Below are 19,494 nucleotides of genomic sequence, written 5' to 3' on the forward strand. Positions count from 1 at the left end.
CAACGTGGCAAGGTTGTGGGTGGGGGGCATGTGAATTTTCAACTGGGTGGGAAGCTCAAATTCAGGTTTCCCAGTGTGGGTGCCAGGATGGCTCCGGCAATAAATTGGAACTTAGAGGAATTCTTTGACTTGGACTCTGATTTAGTTTGGATGTTACCTGGAACCATGACACTTTGCCCCATCCCAAGCCCTCAATTGGGGCTGCCCCTGACCTCCTCGCTGGCAGAGGGGCTTCCTGGGCAGGCCCATGGCTGGGGGAACAGTCTAGGCCGGCTCTTCTGGGAGCTGCAGGGAGTGTAACAGTGGGAGGGCCCTGGAGCCCCTCACGGAGCCAGAGAGGCCAAGGGTGGGTGGGTGTGGGGAGCACAGGCCAAAGACAAGTTAGGGGGAAGGAGGAAGAGGTCAGTTTTATCCTCAACATTTTTGACTCCAGAATTAAAAGTCAAATTCCATTTGCCTAATTAATAATTTCATGTATTGCCAATGTTGGCAGTGTAAAAAAAAATAATGGCACCTTCTTCCACATGTGGTGGTTATGCTCTGAGACAAAAAAAATTCTGGACAAAAAACCACAAACGAAGATAGAATTCTCCCCAGAATTGTTCTTATTGGGAATGTTCAAAAAAGGAGTACTGTAAAGCAAAAAAATACTTAATATTACACACTACGACTGCAGCCAGAATTACCTTCGCCCAATTTTGGAGGAACACAGAACCCATTCCCCCCCCCCCCAAGAAAAAGCAATAATCAATTAAATATATAACTGTTCCAAAATGGACAAACTGACGATGGAATTAAGGGGCCAAAAAGATTCCGAGTATTACAAGGTATGGGCACGATGGCACAGAGGGATTGAGTTAAGAAATAGAAATACGAAAATCAGAAATGATACATAAAAAGCTAGTAAAACACAGGATGTAAATATTAATGGTTTGAATAAGGATTTTGTGATTGTATGTATTAATGAAATATCTGATGTAGCAATGCAGAAATCCTGATTGTATGTTGATATCACAGTTTTTCTCCTTTTTTATTTTTATTTTTTGTTTGTTTTTTAAAAAATGTTTGAAAATCAATAAAATTTATTTTTTTAAAAAAAATTAATTCAATTCAAACGTTTTTGTCTCCTTTTCTCTGACTGTCAAATGGAAGAAACAACAGATCCCAACAATAAAGATGCTCTTTTCCTTCTTTACAACTCTTGGCTAGGGACTGAAAGGCAGAGAAGTTCATGGGCGTCACTGTGGGCCAGTGAGGGAAATCTAATAAATGACCAAATGTAGCACTTAGCAATTGCACTGGAGACTTCTCTACCGCTTCAGAGGGCTTTGCTGCGCTCTCTAAGTGGTTTACAAATGTCAGCATCTTGCCTCCAATAATGTGGGCCCTCGTTTTACTGACTCAAAAAGGATGGAAAGCTGAACTGCTGGTAGTTGGTAGAATTAGCCTGCAATACTCCATTGTATTGTACCACCAGGGCTCTTCTAATACAGTGTTCCCTTGACTTTCGCGGGGGATATGTTCCAAGACCGCCCGTGAAAGTCAAATTTCCGCGAAGTAGAGATGCGGAAGTAACACTATTTTTGGCTATGAACAGTATCACAGGACATCCCCGAACACTTTAAACCCCTAAATTACAATTTCCCATTCCCTTAACAACCTTTAGATTATTACTCGCCATTATTACTGGTACTCACTATTGATCCTGATAATTATTAACATAATTATTTATTAACAATAATTTGGCATATGACATCACGGGCGGGAAAAACCGTGGTGTAGAAAAAAACCCGCAAAGTATTTTTAAATTAATATTTTTTGAAAAACTGTGGTATAGACTTTTGGCGAATGTTGGACCCGTGAAAGTCAAGGGAACACTGTATAATCTGCAAAGAACGAAAGGTGAGGAATAGCTAAGGCAGCGGCTCTGTGAGGATCCTTTGCTGTTTATGACTAGACCTACCACTTGGCGCAGGGGTTGGCAACTTTAAACACTCCAAGAGCCATTTGGACCCATTTCCCACAGGGAAAAAAACCCACTGGGAGTCACAAAATCCTTTTGACATGCAGCTGCTGGCACCTTCCTGAATTGTGATGGTGTGGTGTGTGTGCTTGGGAAGAAGAAGGAGGCTGCAGCCCGACCGACCCAGCCCAGGACTCTTACCATTTCCATGATGAGATGGCCACAAACGAAGCACTTGTCTGCCGTCTGTTGAAACCCCGAATACTGGATATAAAAAATAAAAATAAATAATAGAGGGAAGGGGGTAAAGAAAGTTAAAAGGCTTTCCCTTTCCATCCTGTTAAGTCGCAAACACATCGTCTTTTCAGCAATCAAACAAATATGCACAATTAACTACTAAACTGAAAATGACACTGCGGCAGTGAAAATGGTTCTTCACGCATTACTTTTCCAACGTTTTCACAATAGCACTGAAGAGGATAGATTCTTCATCCAAGCATTTCAATTTGCATTGCAAACTTGCACTAAAATCTTTTTCACCTACTTTCACCTACTTTTCCCCCCCAGCCCTAACTAGGTGCTGATAATCTTCCCAGCTCTTATCTTGCAGGTTCTTTCATTGTTACTCTCTGCTAAGAATGTTTTCCAACCCTAAGTCTTTGCAGGTTTTTTCCCATTGCTCTAAATTGCTCCAAGTAAGTTTCTTTCCAGCCCTAACCAGGTGCTAACAATGTTCCCAGCTCTTACCAGCTTGCAAGCTCTTTCATTGTTATTCTCTGCTAAGAATGTTTTCCAAGATCTGTCTTTCCAGGGGGGGGTTTCATTGGTCTAATTTGCTCCAAATGTTTCTTTCCAGCCCTAACCAGTTGCTAACAATGTCCCCAGCTCTTACTGGCTTGCAAGCTCTTTCATTGGTACTCTCTCCAAATAAGGGTTTTTTAAAGCAAAACCAGGAGATAAAATAATGTGCTGAAACTGACCAGACTAAGGATGCTAGCCAGATGAATATTGGTAAGCAGATTCTTTCCCCTATTTTCCTCCCTCAAAACTAAGGTGCATTTTATACTCAGAAAAATACGGTAGTTAAAATGAAACCATTACAGAAGATACCTGTGATACTTAACATTGAAAACCCCAAGCCATGGTGAGAACAGCAAGTGTGAATCCTGTTTTGCACCTAAACATCTTTTTCAATTACATGAGTACAAATGTCAATTTGCCATTTCAGACAAAAGGAAACCAACACCTCTACTTTGTTATGACCAAGGGAGGAAATGTTGGATCTCTTGGCTGGGCAGATATTATTAGAAATAAGGTATTATTTCAAAAATCTTCTTCAAATGGTTATTATTTAGACATAACAGAACCAAATTATGATTCTACTAAAATTATCCTCTTCCTTTCTCATATCCATAATATCAGCTTCATTTAAATTAGAGATTGCAAGTCATTTACATTTTAAAAACTAAATATGCAAGATAATATAAGGAAATTCCATGCTTGCCATGATTAAGAAGGGAATCAAAAATAGGTTGGCAAGTGTTGTATTGCCTCTGTACAAATCGATCGTGAGACCACATTTGGAGTACTGTGTACAGTTCTGGTCACCGCACCTCAAGAAGGATATAATGGAACTGGAAAAAGTGCCAAAAAGGGCAACAAGTTTGATCAAGGAAATGGAGCCCCTCCCTTATGATATCAGGTTGCAACGCCTTGGTCTCTTCAGCCTTGAAAGACGGTGTTTAAGGGGTGACTTGATCGAAGTGTATAAAATCATGCATGGGATAGAAAAGGTGGATAGAGAAAAATTCTTTTCTCTATCACACAATACTAGGATGAGGGGGCCCTCCCTAAAGCTCATAGATAAGAAAGTGAGGACAAATAAAGGGAAATATTTCTTCACCCAGAGGGTCCTTGGTTTATGAAATTCACTTCCAGAAGAGGTCGTGACAGCTGTCAGCCTGGAGAGCTTCAAAGCAGGATTAGACAGATTCATGGATGCCGAGCGTATTGGTGGTTATTGAAACGGATGTCCAAGTGCCGCTTCTGTGTTGGTTGAGGCAGGCAGGATTCCCTTGGGTACCGTTTGTTGGGGGTCAAGAAAAAGGGGGGGGGGAGGTTTGCCTTCTCCTTCTGCTCAAGATCCCCATGGACAATTGGTGGCAGAAGGCAGGTGGCAGAAGACAGGCAGAAAGTCTAGATAAGACTTTACTAGGTGAAATCACCTGGACAACTCTTAGAGAACTGACTCAGCCAAGATGGCAAACAAACCCTCAAAATTTTCATTCAAGCATGACTGAAGAGGTAAAAGCTGTGGGGATACAAGATCCAACCGAAGGAAAACCTGCTACAGAGTTGTATACGAGTACCAGGTTCAAGAAGCAAATTTAAACAAACTGATAACAGAGGGCATACCACGTACTGAAATCCTCATGTTTAAGGGAGACCAGGGTGGCTGGAGAGTTCTTAAAATACGTTTCTGATACATAATTGTACCCTATACCAATGAAGGACAAGGGAGCAGCTTTAGAAGCCATTCTGGGCGGAGGGAGCATTTATCCAAGTCCAAGGGACAGAAAACGAGTGTAACCACCAAGGAGGAGGAGCTGCAGATGACTTACATTTGCAGAACAAGTATGAGAACACATAAAAAAGCTTATGCTTGCAGGTGAACTCAATGATGCAAAAGTTGGTAGGATAATGACAGGTGATGGGAAGAGGGCAGAACAACTCAGCAATTACTCTGCTTTAATCTTGTCTCCAAGGGGAAACCATCATCTGACAAAAAGGAGGGAAAGCCCAAGGTAAATAAAGAGATGGTTAGGAGTCCCTGCCAACATTAATTCATAAGACCTATAAGTCAATCAAAGGTGGCCTTATGCCTGCCCAGTGCAAGAACTCATTAACATTCTTTTTCCATATTTATTTATTTATTTATTTTTGTTTGCTTGTTTGTTTGTTTATTTGATTTTTATGCCGCCCTTCTCCTTAGACTCAGGGAGGCTTACAACTTGTTAGCAATAGCATGTCTTTTTCACAGAGCCAGCCTATTGCCCCACCAATCTGGATCCTCATTTTATCCATCTCGGAAGGATGGAAGACTGAGTCAACTTTGAGCCAGTGGTGAGATTTGAACTGCTGACTTACAGATCTACAGTCAGCTTAAGTGGCCTGCAGTACAACACTCTACCTTCTGCGCCATCCCGGCTCATTGATCCAAATGCCATAGCTTTAATAATGAGTGTATAAATCCACATTGGCAACCTACTGGTATAAAACCCAGAAAATCTGCTCTGGTCCTATACAACTCATGTCACCTTCCCAGGGTGGCCCAAACTGTTCTAAATTTATGGAAATTTCTCCTAAGTTTTTTGCCAGGTCAACAATGATTTATTTTTCCCTTTTCTAACATGGAATCCAAAGGCCAGCAGGGAGAGCAGATTGTTCCCGACTAAAAATAGCAGGCCCTATTCCGTTTTGAGAATGCTGCGATTTATCATTTAAAAGGGAGGAAGAATATCTGGCTGGGAAATACCGTATTTTTCAGAGTATAATATGCACCGGAGTATAATACGCACCTTAGTTTTTGGGGATGAAAATAGTATCATCTGGCTAGTGTCCTTAGCCAGCACATTATTTTATCCCCTGGTTAGGACTTTAAAAAAACTTTGATTTGTAGAGAATAACAATGAAAGAGCTTGCAAGCCAGTTAGAGCTGAGAACATTATTACTACCTGGAAAGAAACATTCAGAGCAAACAGAACAATGGGGGAAAAAAACCTGCAAAGACTTAGGGCTTGGAAAACATTCTTTGCAGATAGTAACAATGAAAGAGCTTGCAAGCCAGTTAAGAGCTGGGAACATTGCTAGTACTTGGTTACGGCTGGAAAGAAACTTATTTGGAGCAAGTAAGAGTAATGAAAAAAACCCTGCAAAGACTTAGGGATGGAAAACATTCTTTGCAGAGAGAAACAATGAAAGAGCCTGCAAGGTAAGAGCTGGGAACATCGTTAGCAGCTAGTTAGGGCTGGGGGGGAGGGGAGGAATCTACATTCAGAGTTTAAGACATACCCAAATTATCAGTCTCTTTTAAGGAGGAAAAAGGTGCATCTTACACTCTGAAAAATATGGTATTTATTTGACTAAAAGGCAGGTGAAATGAATGCTAGCTTCACCCAACTGGTATGTCAAACAGTCCTAATGGTAAGAGTTTGTACAGTGGTACCAATGGCTGGCAACCATGTTTCCACTGCACTCCAGGATTCTTTGCAAAACCAGAACTCAGATTAGGCACACAACCATGCAACACAACACAAAAGGACTTATTCCCCTATTTGCCCCCACAATCTCTTTTTTTTCCCTTGAGGTGCTCTCTTAAGAACCTGGGGGGCCAATTATCTAACTCGTATCCCATAAAGGAGCTGAGCTTAGGCTTAGCCTAAAGGAGTTGAAGTGCAGCTGGAATCTAATTGGACCAGAAAAGGATGGCATCGGCAGTTCTTGGTCCAGTAGCAGCAACATATTTGCAATGGGCCAGTAGCATGCATGACTATTCCTAAAAGCGCCTAGGTTTTTTGATAAAAGCTATAATCTTGATTTTCTGATAGTTTATTTCTATTGTAGAATTGGACCAAAGTTTTCAGAGCTTTTTCGAGGCCTCTTAATGTCTGAAGAGAACTACTATAATTGGGTATGAGATTTTTATTTGATGTATTGTCCAGCAAAATGGAGTAGGTTTTACTGATGATTCCAATAGGTTTTCAGTGATAAAATTAGTGTAGGGTATGAAGATCTTATTGGGCTCACAGTGCTTTGTTTTGTTTTAGAATAGGGCATGATGATTCCACTGGGTATATAGTAATATAAATTAGAGTAGGGCAAGATGATGCCACTGGGTTTACAGTGATTGTTTTTAGAATAGGGCATGATGATTTTACTGGGTTTACAGTGACATATTAGAATAAGGCATGAAGATTCCGCTGGGCTTACAGTGATAAATGGGGTTTGATGATTTAATTGATTTCAGAGTAAAAGATATACATGGAAGAAGAGGGAAAGGGGGGGGGGGTTGCTTATCCTTTTTCTTCTTTTTTAATTTCCTTTTTTTCTTCTTTTTAATTTTTTCTATGTTTTAATTTTTTTATTTACTTACTAAATAGAATAGGCGTTGATTGCTTACCTGAACGCCTCTTCTCGTACGGTGAGCGGGTACAGCAGTCACATGGGTTGCTCATGTCCAATCCGGTGGAACTGAGCCTAGTGTTAAAAAAGCTTGCTGGATCCGCCCCTTCCCCAGAATTCGCGAATCCATAGACTAGGCTCAGCTGTGAAGCTCTGTAGTGTTCAACTCTCATTGTTAGAGGAAGAAAGGTTATAGGAAGGTAAAGAAGACACATACAAGGGCGGGAAGTGACTGCTGTACCCGCTCACCGTACGAGAAGAGGCGTTCAGGTAAGCAATCAACGCCTATTCTCCGTACTGAAGGAGCGGGTCCAGCAGTCACATGGGACATACCCAATAGATGGTCCCTAGGGTGGGATTAAATTGCTATCGTGTGAGATAACGGATTGGAGTACCCTTCTGCCGAAGGCAGCGTCCGCTGAAGCGTAAGAGTCAATCTTGTAGTGCCTGATGAAGGAATTTGGCGAGGCCCAAGTGGCTGCTTTGCAGACCTCCTCCAACGGGGCTTGAGTCGCCCAAGCGGCCGAGGTGGCTGCGCTCCTGGTGGAATGCGCTGTGATGTTCCTTGGAACTGAGAGGGAGGCCGACTCGTAGGCCTTAGATATAGTCCCTCTGATCCAACGGCCTATTACTGTTGAAGACACTTTGGCACCCATGACTCTGGGGTGATAGGCTATAAAAAGTGCTTCTGACCTCCGAAAGGGTCCTGTGCGTTGGATATAGATTCTCAGCGCTCTAATGAGATCCAGGGTGTGCCATCTAATTGCCAAGGGATGGTCTCGTTGGAGGCAGAAGGAAGGTAGGACAATATCCTGAGTTCTGTGGAACATGGAACTGACCTTGGGTAAGAAGGTGGGGTCCAGTCGCAAGACTACCTTGTCCTGATGAAATTGACAAAGGTCCTGCCTGATTGAGAGGGCAGCCAGCTCCGAAATGCGTCGGGCAGAGGTAATAGCCACCAGGAATGCTACTTTAAAGGATAGGTACCTGAGGGACGCCGATTTTAGGGGTTCGTATGGTGCCTGCGTGAGGGAATGGAGAACCCGTGGCAAATCCCAGGATGGATACCTGTGGACCTTGGAAGGTCTGAGGTTGGCTATGCCCTTGAGGAATTCCTGAACTTCTGGAAAGGAGCGGAGAGGCTGTCTGCGGGGCCCCGCTAGGACAGAGGAAATGGCCGCCAGATGACGCCGGAGGGTGCTGGTGGAAAGTCCCTGATGGAAACCTTGCATAAGGAAGGAAATGATTCTGTGTATGGGGATGCACAGGGGAGAGAGGCCTTCCTGTAGACACCACTGGTGAAACTTGGACCACGTGTGGTCGTAGATTCGATTGGTCGAACCCCTTCTGGCCTTTAAAATGACCTCCACTGTATCGGGGTCGTGGCCACGCAGTTCTAAGTCTCTCCTGATAACAGCCAGGCGGTGAGGTGGAACCACTCCGGGTCTGGATGGAATGAGGCCCCCTGCCGCAGCATATCCCCCGAAACGGGGAGTCGCCAAGGGTCCTGGACGGACAACTGTTGGAGATCCGCGAACCAGGGCCGGCGGGGCCAATGAGGGGCGATTAGGATTACTCGGGCCCTCTCGGTGAGGACCTTGTGAATCACGTCCGGGAGAATTGGAATTGGAGGGAATGCGTAAAGTAGGCCTGGAGGCCATGGGCTCCGGAGGGCATTGATGGCTTCCGCTTCCGGGGATGGAAATCTGGAAAAAAAGCGAGGGAGTTGGGCATTCGCATTGGTCGCGAAGAGATCCAGAACTGGTAGGCCGAATCTGAGACTGATTTGATGGAACAGGTCTTGATGGAGGTTCCACTCTCCTGGGTCTATCGTTGCTCGAGATAGCCAATCCGCCTGGACGTTGAGGCTCCCCGAGATGTGGTCGGCTAGGAGCGACCGAAGATGTTTTTCCGCCCAAAGGCCTAACTTGAGGGCCTCCCTCATGAGGGCCTTGGATCTCGTGCCCCCCTGTCTGCAGATATGGCTTTTTGTGGCAATGTTGTCGGTGAGAATGAGAACGTGCCGGTTGGGAATGCGAGGAGAGAAATGCTTCAGAGCCAGGGAAACGGCTCTTAACTCTAGCCAATTGATTGGCTTGGAAGCTTCCTCCGGGGACCACGTGCCCTGGGCTATCATCCCCTGGGCGTGGGCGCCCCATCCCGATAGACTGGCATCTGTGGTGATGACAAATTGATCCGGGCACCTGAACGGGGATCCTTTGTCCATGGCCGGAGACTTCCACCACTTGAAGGATCTGCGAACAATTGGTGGGATGACAATGCGACGACTTGAGTTGCTGTGCCCCGATCTCTGAAAGGGTAATAGGAGCCACTGTAGTTCCCTAGCATGAAGGCGAGCCCAGGGAATGATGCCTATGCATGACACCATCTTCCCCAAAAGGGAAGACAGGGTTACTATGGATACTGAAGGTTGAGATAAAATGCAAGAAATTAACTCCCCTATACTGAATTTTCTCTCAGGAGAGAGAAAGACCTGGGAGGATTCTGAATTAATAACGGATCCCAGGTGTAAGATGGATGTGGAAGGTTGGAGATGACTTTTGTCAAAGTTGATGGAAAATCCATGGTCCTGAAGAACTGACATGGTGACAGAAAGGTCTGTTTTCACTTTCTCTAGGGAGTTCCCATGAATCAAAATATCATCAAGATAACATAAAATGTGAATGGGAGACGCCCGGATATAGGCCGCCAGGGACCCCAAGAGCTTTGTAAAGACCCGAGGGGCCGAGGAAAGGCCAAATGGCATCGCCCTATACTGGAAATGCCTGCCCTGAAAGGAGAAACGTAAAAATTTTCTGTGGCATTTGGCTATAGGAATGTGGAGGTAGGCCTCAGTGAGGTCTAAAGAGACCATGAAATCTCCCGGGTGGATGGCGGCCAAAATGGATGATAAGGAGTGCATCTTAAACTTCCTATATTTGATGAATAGGTTCAGCTTCTTTAAATCCAAAATAGCTCTCCAACCTCCGGAGGATTTTGGAACCATAAATAGGATGGAATAAAAACCTAGACCCTTCTGACCGGGGGGAACCGGTTGAATGGCTCTGATGGACAATAAGTGGGAAATGGCCTCCTCCATACGGTTACAATCTGAGGAGGACCTGGGAGAAGGGCAGGAAATAAAACGTTTCGGGGGGGGAGAAATAAATTCTAAAAGAAGGCCTGTTTGAACAGTGTCAATGACCCAGGGGTCCTTGGAGGTGAGACGCCAATTAGAGGCGAAATGGGCTAGGCGACCACCTATGGGAATCGAGGAAAAACTACCATCTAGGTTTTTTTGAAGCCCTGTTAGAGGACGCTCCCCTTTGGAAGCGAAAACCTCTGCCCCTGGAGTTCCTACCTTGGGAACGAAAGCGGGGGGAATACTGACCTGGAGATCTCTGATAGGAAGCCGCTTGATCTTGCTGACGCCCTGGGCGACGAAAGGACTGCGTTTTGGTAGCCTTTTTGGTGGTTGGACCCAATACTTTCTTCTTGTCCGTGGTTTCCGTGAGGAGTGGATCCAGAAGATCCCCGAAAAGAAGGTCGTGCTTTAAGGGTCCCAGAGATAACTGCCACTTCTGACGTACTCCTGCTTGCCAAGGGCGAAGCCATAGGAGTCTTCTTGCCGTTGTAGAAGCTGCAATAGACTTAGCAGAAAATCTAGTAGATTGTAAAGTGGCATCAGCCACGTACTGAGCAGCTGCAAAGACCTTGTTGAAGTCTTGTTGACCTCTCAAGTCATCGGGAGGAATATGCTGTTGAAGCTGGCGAAGCCACAGAAGCATGGCTCTGGAGAAAAAGGAAGCCGCTGCAGAACTTTTGATGGCCCAGGAATCTGCGGTGAATCCTCTTTTGAGCATTTGTTCAATCCGCTTGTCCTCTGGGCGGAGGACTTCCTCTGCTTCGCCTGGCACAGCAGCCGCCGAGTGAAGGATCTTGACAGGTTCATCCGGTTTAGGAAAGGATAGGAGCTCCTCATAGGAAGAGGAGAGTTTGTACAACTTTTTGTCCTTGGTTGAGGGATTAAGCCCAGAGGCTGGGAAATCCCACTGCTTAAGTAAGGCATCTTTAAACAATTTAGGCATAGGAATTACCTCGTTATCCTCCTGTTCCTCTGTGAAGTAAGGTAAATTCTCCTCCGGGGGATCAGTGGATGTGGAGGCCTGTTTCTCCTGGGCCGCCAATCCCGTAGAAATTCTAGCTTTGAGGAGGAGAGATTTGAACAATTGAGAAGGAAAAATAGTAATTGGAGAAGGAACCTTTATTTGGGATTCCTCATCATCTGAGAGGCCTTGAAAGGGATCCTCATCCTCCTCCATATCCTCATATTCGTCCTGAGAGGAATCTGATTTATCCTGAATAGGAGCTCTAACCGCTGGGGAAGAACCCAAGGGGCGGGAGGGACGAGGAGGTGGAGGAGGTAAGGGAAGCGCATTGATGGTAGAGAGTTTAGCATCAATGGCCTTGGATAACACAGAAAAAATAGATTGGAATTCAGGAGGTAAACTAGAAATATCAGCAGGAATGGCAGAAGAATCCCTGAAGGCCTGGGAGGATCCTGGCTGGGGGGAATCTTCAATAATATCTGGTTCCTCTGGACCTATTCCCCATAGGTTAGGTTGGGGTCTGTCTAGGTTTGGCTCATCCAGAGATAACACAGTGACCCCAGAAGAAGGCAGATTAGAAGCCTCTTTCAAACGCTTTGCTGATTTGTCATGGATTTTTTGTAGGGCTAGGTCCCTTCTCTTCTCAGCCCTGGTGACCTTGGTCGAGGGGCGGGCCCCTGAAGAAGAGGAGGTCGAGGCCTGGGGGATACTGGTAATCTCATCGCCTGTAGGCCTGGCCTCTCTGGGACCTTGAGTGGTGCCTCTCTTGGGAAAAGTAGCCATAGTCTGACAATTAACAGAAGACAAGGCTGAGCCAAATAACTGAATAATTAGGGAGAAGAATTTCAAAGACTTCCCAAGAGGAATGGATCCTGCTCCGAGGCCTCGGAGCTGCTGAGACTTGAGGGCAATCTGGGCAAACCCAGAGTTCGTGTCCCCAAATACAGCGTGGCCAGCCTCCCTAACTTTAATTAAAGTAACCAAGGCACTCTGGTTGGAGGCTTAGCCGGTGGAGAATTAAGCCTGAGCGTCCCAAAGCCCACTCCGGGATCCAAGCGGTGGACTGAGGCCTACGCAGCTGGCAGAAGGCCAACACGAGAGGCCTAAATTTAAAAAGGGCGCGAAGGCCTTCACGCCGAAAAATCGCTCCGTAATAGAATTCTTAAAGGGGAAGCGATCGACTAAGTCCAGGAGACTAGAAACAAGCGTCTCACTCCGCAGGAGGTATTTCTTAAGCCCTTTAACAATAATACTATAATAAATCAATGAAGCAATACTTGCACCAAGACCTCCAGGCCAAAGGATTAAAGGAATCCACAAGCGGCAGCGGGGATCGTAAACGGCAAAACAGCCGGGGGAAAACGAAACCGCAACTTCTCCCAAGGAAAAAAACCGAGCCACAAACGGCTGGCGCTATTAGTGCAAGTAAACAAATAAGGATAAACAATTCTTACTACTTTTGAAGGAAAGATCGAAGGGAAGGTGTTAGAATGTTGAACGAGCTATCACAATACAACCGCAGGATATGCGAACTGAGCGAATTCTGGGGAAGGGGCGGATCCAGCAAGCTTTTTTAACACTAGGCTCAGTTCCACCGGATTGGACATGAGCAACCCATGTGACTGCTGGACCCGCTCCTTCAGTACGGAGAATTAGTATTACTTGGGCTAATTGGGACATTTAGGGTAAATTATTTGGATTTTTCTCCCCTTTTGAATTGATATATGTTAGATCCCTGTAACAGTTAGATAAAACTTAAGACGTTGTTATGATTGGGAATTCTGGTTTCTTTCTTTTCTTTTTTAAAGGGCGATTACAATAAAAGTAATGGTAAGAAATATATATAAAATTGAGATTAAGGATATATTGAGGAGATTGAAGCATGACGGCCTAAATGATCAGATGTGATAAGGAAAGAAGCAGCTAAAAGAAACTGTATAGTTAATAGTTTTTTAAATGCATATAAGAAATTTGAATAATTATCTTTTATCCAGATGTTAAAAGTACAGGAGGCAGCACTGGAGGGATTATGAATACCCAATTTTAAAAATTTATTATTGTATTGTATTTTAAGATTGACGGTATATTATATTTCATATGTGTGGAGAAATAAAAATTCCTGAAAAAGAGAGAATCCTCGCATGCTACACCTGACCTTAAGAATCATATGGATTTCTAGGGCATGAATTAAAGTGAGAAGCTTACAATTCATTGAGATGGATTGATGAGGCTTCCAGCTTCTCCCATAATTTAGTCCTGGATACAGGACCAAAAGTTGCCTTAAGTTCTATAATAATACATTGACATTATTAAGTTAAATATTACTTTTTATAAACTGCTGAAAAGGGACTTAATTTCAGACACCGACCTTCAGTCACAAATAAATAAATAAATAAATAAATAAATAAATAAATATTATAATCAAGGTAAGTTGAAAGAAAAAAAAATTATTGCTACCATCAGTACTCAACCTCCTAAGGATTTAACCAATTATTCACAATTTGTCTTTGATTTTACAATTCACACAAATGAAATTGAGCCTTAACGTATAGCTTGCCTGTGAGCTGTCTACACATTTACATTAATTTCCTACAAGAATCAAGAGATGCCTAAAAGCTTACTTACGAGGAAGTCTTCTTCACAGTAGACCTTTCCATTAACATTGTAGAAGGCTTTCCCCCGTAATCTTCTCCCTGTTAAAAATATTGCACGGTCAGACCTTTCATATTTTGGGGATATTACAAGAGGGGATTAGTAGCAATACAATGGATAGGAACAGAGGGCTTCAGGGGTATCTGCTCAAACTACAGTTTGGGGAATAAAAGCAATTTTTCACATAATAGTAGGGGGAAAGTGCCATATATAATATATATGCAGTGATATAAATTTATGCAATTCAGAAAGTTTAACTTTAATTAGAAGTTTTAATGAAAACAATTTGATCTTGTAGCTTTCTGGGACTCGGCCAACATTTCATCAGCTTCCAAGACATGTGCTCCTATAATGCTACGTTTCTATGTTTCTATGCTTTAGAGCAGGTGTGTCACACTCAAGGGAGCCGGATCTGGCCTGTGGGGTACCTAGATCTGACCCGCAGGGTTGCGCTGGAAACAGTGAAGGATCGGTCTGCAGTGCCTCTGCCAGCAAAAATGAAGCTCGGGAGGGCCGCCAGAGGGTTGCGGGAGGCAGTGGCAGCCAGAAATGGACCCTAGGAGCCCGTTTTCGCTGGCAGAGTGCTCAGGCTACCCACTATGAGTTATGTTGAGCTGGCCACGCCCAACCTGGCCTCCAGAGGTCCAACACAAAACCCTGATGTGGTCCTCAATAAGAGTTTGACACCCCTGCAATAAACCATCTTGAGCTCCCCAATTAAAACAGTACCAGTGTCAAATCGGAGAACTGTATACCAGTGATGGCGAACTGTTTTTTCCCTTGGGTGCCGAAAGAGCGTGGGTGTGTCCTATCACACATGTGCGAGAGCCCACACCCATAATTCAATGCCTGGAGAGGGTGAAAACAGCTTCCTCCGCCCCCCCCAGAGGCCCTTTGGAGGTAGGAAATAGCCTGTTTCCCAACTTCTGGTGGGCCCAGTAGGCTCGTGTTTCGCCCTCCCCGGGCTCCAAAGGCTTCCCTGGAGCTGGGGGAAAGTAAAAACACCCTCCCCCATCCCCGTGGATGCTCTCTGGAAGCCAAAAATGCCCTCCCAGAGCCTCTGTGTGAGCCAAAAATCAGCTGGCCAGCACACATATGAATGTTGGAGCTGAGCTAGGGCAACTGCTCGTGTGCTAGCAGATATGGCTCTGCGTGCCACCTGTGGCACCCATGCCATAGGTTCGCTATCACTGCTATGTATGATAGATGATTTCAATATGACACAGAATTCGTTTACTATATTTTTCAGAGTATAAGATGCACCAAAGTGTAAGACGCACTTTAGTTTTTGGGAAGAAAAATAGGGAAAAGAACCTGCTTACCAGATATTTATCTGGCTAGCGTTCTTAGTCTGGTCAGCTTCAGCACATTATTTTATCCCCCGGTTAGGGCTTTAAAAAAACTTTATTCGGAGAGAGTAACAATGAAAGAGCTTGCAAGCCAGTAAGAGCTGGGAACATCATTAATACCTGGAAAGAAACAGTCGGAACAAATAGAGCAATGGGAAAAACCCTGCAAAGACTTAGGGTTTGGAAAACATTCTTCTTCGCAGAGAGTAACAATGAAAGAGCTTGCAAGCTGGTAAGAGCTGGGAACATGGTTAGTACCTGGTTAGGGCTGGAAAGAAAAATTTGGAGAAAGTAAAGCAATGAAAAACCCCTATAAATCCAGGGTTTGGCAAACATTCTTCACAGTAACAATGAAAGAGCTTCCAAGCAGGTAAGAGCTGGGAACATGGTTAGTACCTGGTTAGGGCTGGAAAGAAATATTTGGAACAAGTTAGAGAGATGAAAAAAAATCTGCAAAAACTTAGGGCTTGGAAAACATTCTTTGCAGAAAGAAACAATGAAAGAACCTGCAAGATAAGAGCTAGGAAGATCATTAGCAGCTAGTTAGGGCTGGGGGAAAAACTACATTTGGAGTGTAAGACCCACCCAAATTATCGGCCTCTTTTAGAGAGGAAAAGCGTGCATTTTATACTCCGGAAAATACGATAAATTAGGCGTTGATTGCTTACCTGAACGCCTCTTCTCGTACGGTGAGCGGGTACAGCAGTCACATGGGTTGCTCATGTCCAATCCGGTGGAACTGAGCCTAGTGTTAAAAAAGCTTGCCGGATCCGCCCCTTCCCCAGAATTCGCGAATCCATAGACTAGGCTCAGCTGTGAAGCTCTGTAGTGTTCAACTCTTATTGTTAGAGGAAAAAGGATTATAGAAGGTAAAGAAGACACATACAAGGGCGGGAAGTGACTGCTGTACCCGCTCACCGTACGAGAAGAGGCGTTCAGGTAAGCAATCAACGCCTATTCTCCGTACTGAAGGAGCGGGTCCAGCAGTCACATGGGACATACCCAAGAGATGGTCCCTAGGGAGGGATTAGATTGCTATCGTGTGAGATAACGGATTGGAGTACCCTTCTGCCGAAGGCAGCGTCCGCTGAAGCGTAAGCATCAATCTTGTAGTGCCTGATGAAGGAATTTGGCGAGGCCCAAGTGGCTGCTTTGCAGACCTCCTCCAACGGGGCTTGAGTCGCCCAAGCGGCCGAGGTGGCTGCGCTCCTGGTGGAATGCGCTGTGATGTTCCTTGGGACTGAGAGGGAGGCCGATTCATAGGCCTTAGATATAGTCCCTCTGATCCAACGGCCTATTACTGTTGAAGACACTTTGGCACCCATGACTCTAGGGTGATAGGCTATAAACAGTGCTTCTGACCTCCGAAAGGGTCCAGTGCGTTGGATATAGATTCTCAGCGCTCTAATAAGATCCAGGGTGTGCCATCTAATTGCCAAGGGATGATCTCGTTGGAGGCAGAAGGATGGTAGGACAATATCCTGAGTTCTGTGGAACATGGAACTGACCTTGGGTAAGAAGGTGGGGTCCAGTCGCAAGACTACCTTGTCCTGATGAAATTGACAAAGGTCCTGCCTGATCGAGAGGGCAGCCAACTCCGAAATGCGTCGTGCAGAGGTAATAGCCACCAGGAATGCTACCTTAAAGGATAGGTACCTGAGGGACGCCGATTTTAAGGGTTCGTATGGTGCCTGCGTGAGGGAATGGAGAACCCGTGGCAAATCCCAGGATGGGTACCTGTGGACCTTGGAAGGTCTGAGGTTGGCTATGCCCTTGAGGAATTCCTGAACTTCAGGGAAGGATCGGAGAGGCTGTCTGCGGGGACCCCCTAGGACAGATGAAATGGCTGCCAGATGACGCCGGAGGGTGCTGGTGGAAAGTCCTTTATGGAAGCCTTGCATAAGGAAGGAAATGATTCTGTGTATGGGGATGCACAGAGGGGAGAGACCTTCCTGTAGACACCACTGGTGAAACTTGGACCACGTGTGGTCGTAGATTCGATTGGTCGAACCCCTTCTGGCCTTTAAAATGACCTCCACTGAATCGGGGTCATGACCACGCAGTTCTAAGTCTCTCCTGATAACAGCCAGGCGGTGAGGTGGAACCACTCCGGGTCTGGATGAAATGAAGTCCCCTGCCGCAGCATATCCCCCGAAACGGGGAGTCGCCAAGGGTCCTGGACGGACAGCTGTTGGAGATCCGCGAACCAGGGCCGGCGGGGCCAATGTGGGGCGATTAAGATTACTCGGGCCCTCTCGGTGAGGACCTTGTGAATCACGTCCGGGAGAATTGGAATTGGAGGAAATGCGTAGAGTAGGCCTGGAGGCCATGGACTCCGGAGGGCATTGATTGCTTCGGCTCCCGGGGATGGAAATCTGGAAAAGAAGCGAGGGAGTTGGGCGTTCGCATTGGTCGCGAAGAGATCCAGGATTGGTAGGCCGAATCTGAGGCTGATTTGATGGAACAGGTCTTGATGGAGATTCCACTCTCCTGGGTCTATCGTTGCTCGAGATAGCCAATCCGCCTGGACGTTGAGGCTCCCCGAGATGTGGTCTGCTAGGAGCGACCGAAGATGTCTTTCCGCCCAAAGGCCTAACTTGAGGGCCTCCCTCATGAGGGCCTTGGATCTCGTGCCCCCCTGTCTGCAGATATGGCTTTTTGTGGCAATGTTGTCGGTGAGAATGAGAACGTGCCGGTTGGGAATGCGAGGAGAGAAATGCTTCAGAGCCAGGGAAACGGCTCTTAACTCTAGCCAATTGATTGGCCTGGAAGCTTCCTCCGGGGACCACGTGCCCTGGGCTATCATCCCCTGGGCGTGGGCGCCCCATCCCGATAGACTGGCATCTGTGGTGATGACAAATTGATCCGGGCACCTGAACGGGGATCCTTTGTCCATGGCCGGAGACTTCCACCACTTGAAGGATCTGCGAACACTTGGTGGGATGACAATGCGACGATTTGAGTTGCTGTGCCCCGATCTCTGAAAGGGTAATAGGAGCCACTGGAGTTCCCTAGCATGAAGGCGAGCCCAGGGAATGATGCCTATGCATGACACCATCTTCCCCAAAAGGGATGACAGAGTTACTATGGATACTGAAGAATTAGATAAAATGTTAGAAATTAACTCCCCTATACTGAGTTTTCTCTCGGGAGAGAGAAAAACCTGGGAGGATTCTGAATTAATAATGGATCCCAGGTGTAAGATGGATGTGGAAGGTTGGAGGTGACTTTTATCAAAGTTGATGGGAAATCCATGGTCCTGAAGGACTGACATGGTGACAGAAAGGTCTGTTTTCACTTTCTCTAGGGAGTTCCCATGAATCAAAATATCATCAAGATAACATAAAATGTGGATGGGAGACGCCCGGATATAGGCCGCCAGGGACCCCAAGAGCTTTGTAAAGACCCGAGGGGCCGAGGAAAGGCCAAATGGCATCGCCCTATACTGGAAATGCCTGCCTTGAAAGGAAAAACGTAAAAATTTTCTGTGGCATTTGGCTATAGGAATGTGGAGGTAGGCCTCAGTGAGGTCTAAGGAGACCATGAAATCTCCCGTGTGGATGGCGGCCAAAATAGAAGATAAGGAGTGCATCTTAAACTTCCTATATTTGATGAATAGGTTTAGCTTCTTTAAATCCAAAATAGCTCTCCAACCTCCGGAGGACTTTGGAACCATAAATAGGATGGAGTAAAAACCTAGGCCCTTCTGACCGGAAGGAACCGGTTGAATGGCTCTGATGGACAATAAATGAGAAATGGCCTCCTCCATACGGTTACAATCTGAGGAGGACCTGGGAGAAGGGCAGGAAATAAAACGTTTCGGGGGAGGAGAAATAAATTCTAAAAGAAGACCTGTTTGAACAGTGTCAATGACCCAGGGGTCCTTGGAGGTGAGACGCCAATTAGAGGCGAAATGGGCTAGGCGACCCCCTATGGGAATTGAGGAAAGATTACCATCTAGGTTTTTTTGAAGCCCTGTTAGAGGACGCTCCCCTTTGGAAGCGAAAACCTCTGCCCCTGGAGTTCCTACCTTGGGAACGAAAGCGGGGGGAATACTGACCTGGAGATCTCTGATAGGACGCCGCTTGATCTTGCTGGCGCCCTGGGCGACGAAAGGACTGCGTTTTGGTAGCCTTTTTTGTGGTTGGACCCAAAACTTTCTTCTTGTCCGTGGTTTCTGTGAGGAGTGGATCCAGAAGATCACCGAAAAGAAGGTCGCGCTTTAAGGGTCCCTGGGATA

General features: G+C 45.7%; 1 protein-coding gene across 4 annotated transcripts in view; it reads right to left on the reverse strand.

The window, feature by feature from the left end:
- WTIP (WT1 interacting protein) overlaps window positions 1-19,494 on the reverse strand; it is an 83,561-nt gene that overhangs the window by 12,202 nt on the left and 51,865 nt on the right. For all 4 annotated transcript variants that reach the window (XM_070760659.1, XM_070760658.1, XM_070760662.1 and 1 more), the window contains 2 exons: window positions 13,879-13,946; window positions 2,165-2,227 (listed from right to left, as the gene is read on the reverse strand). In XM_070760659.1, coding sequence (XP_070616760.1) covers window positions 2,165-2,227; window positions 13,879-13,946 — 131 coding nt within the window. The remainder of the gene's footprint in view (window positions 1-2,164; window positions 2,228-13,878; window positions 13,947-19,494) is intronic.

The sequence above is a fragment of the Erythrolamprus reginae genome, chromosome 9 (assembly GCF_031021105.1).
Source record: "Erythrolamprus reginae isolate rEryReg1 chromosome 9, rEryReg1.hap1, whole genome shotgun sequence".
Taxonomy (NCBI): Eukaryota; Metazoa; Chordata; class Lepidosauria; order Squamata; family Dipsadidae; genus Erythrolamprus; species Erythrolamprus reginae.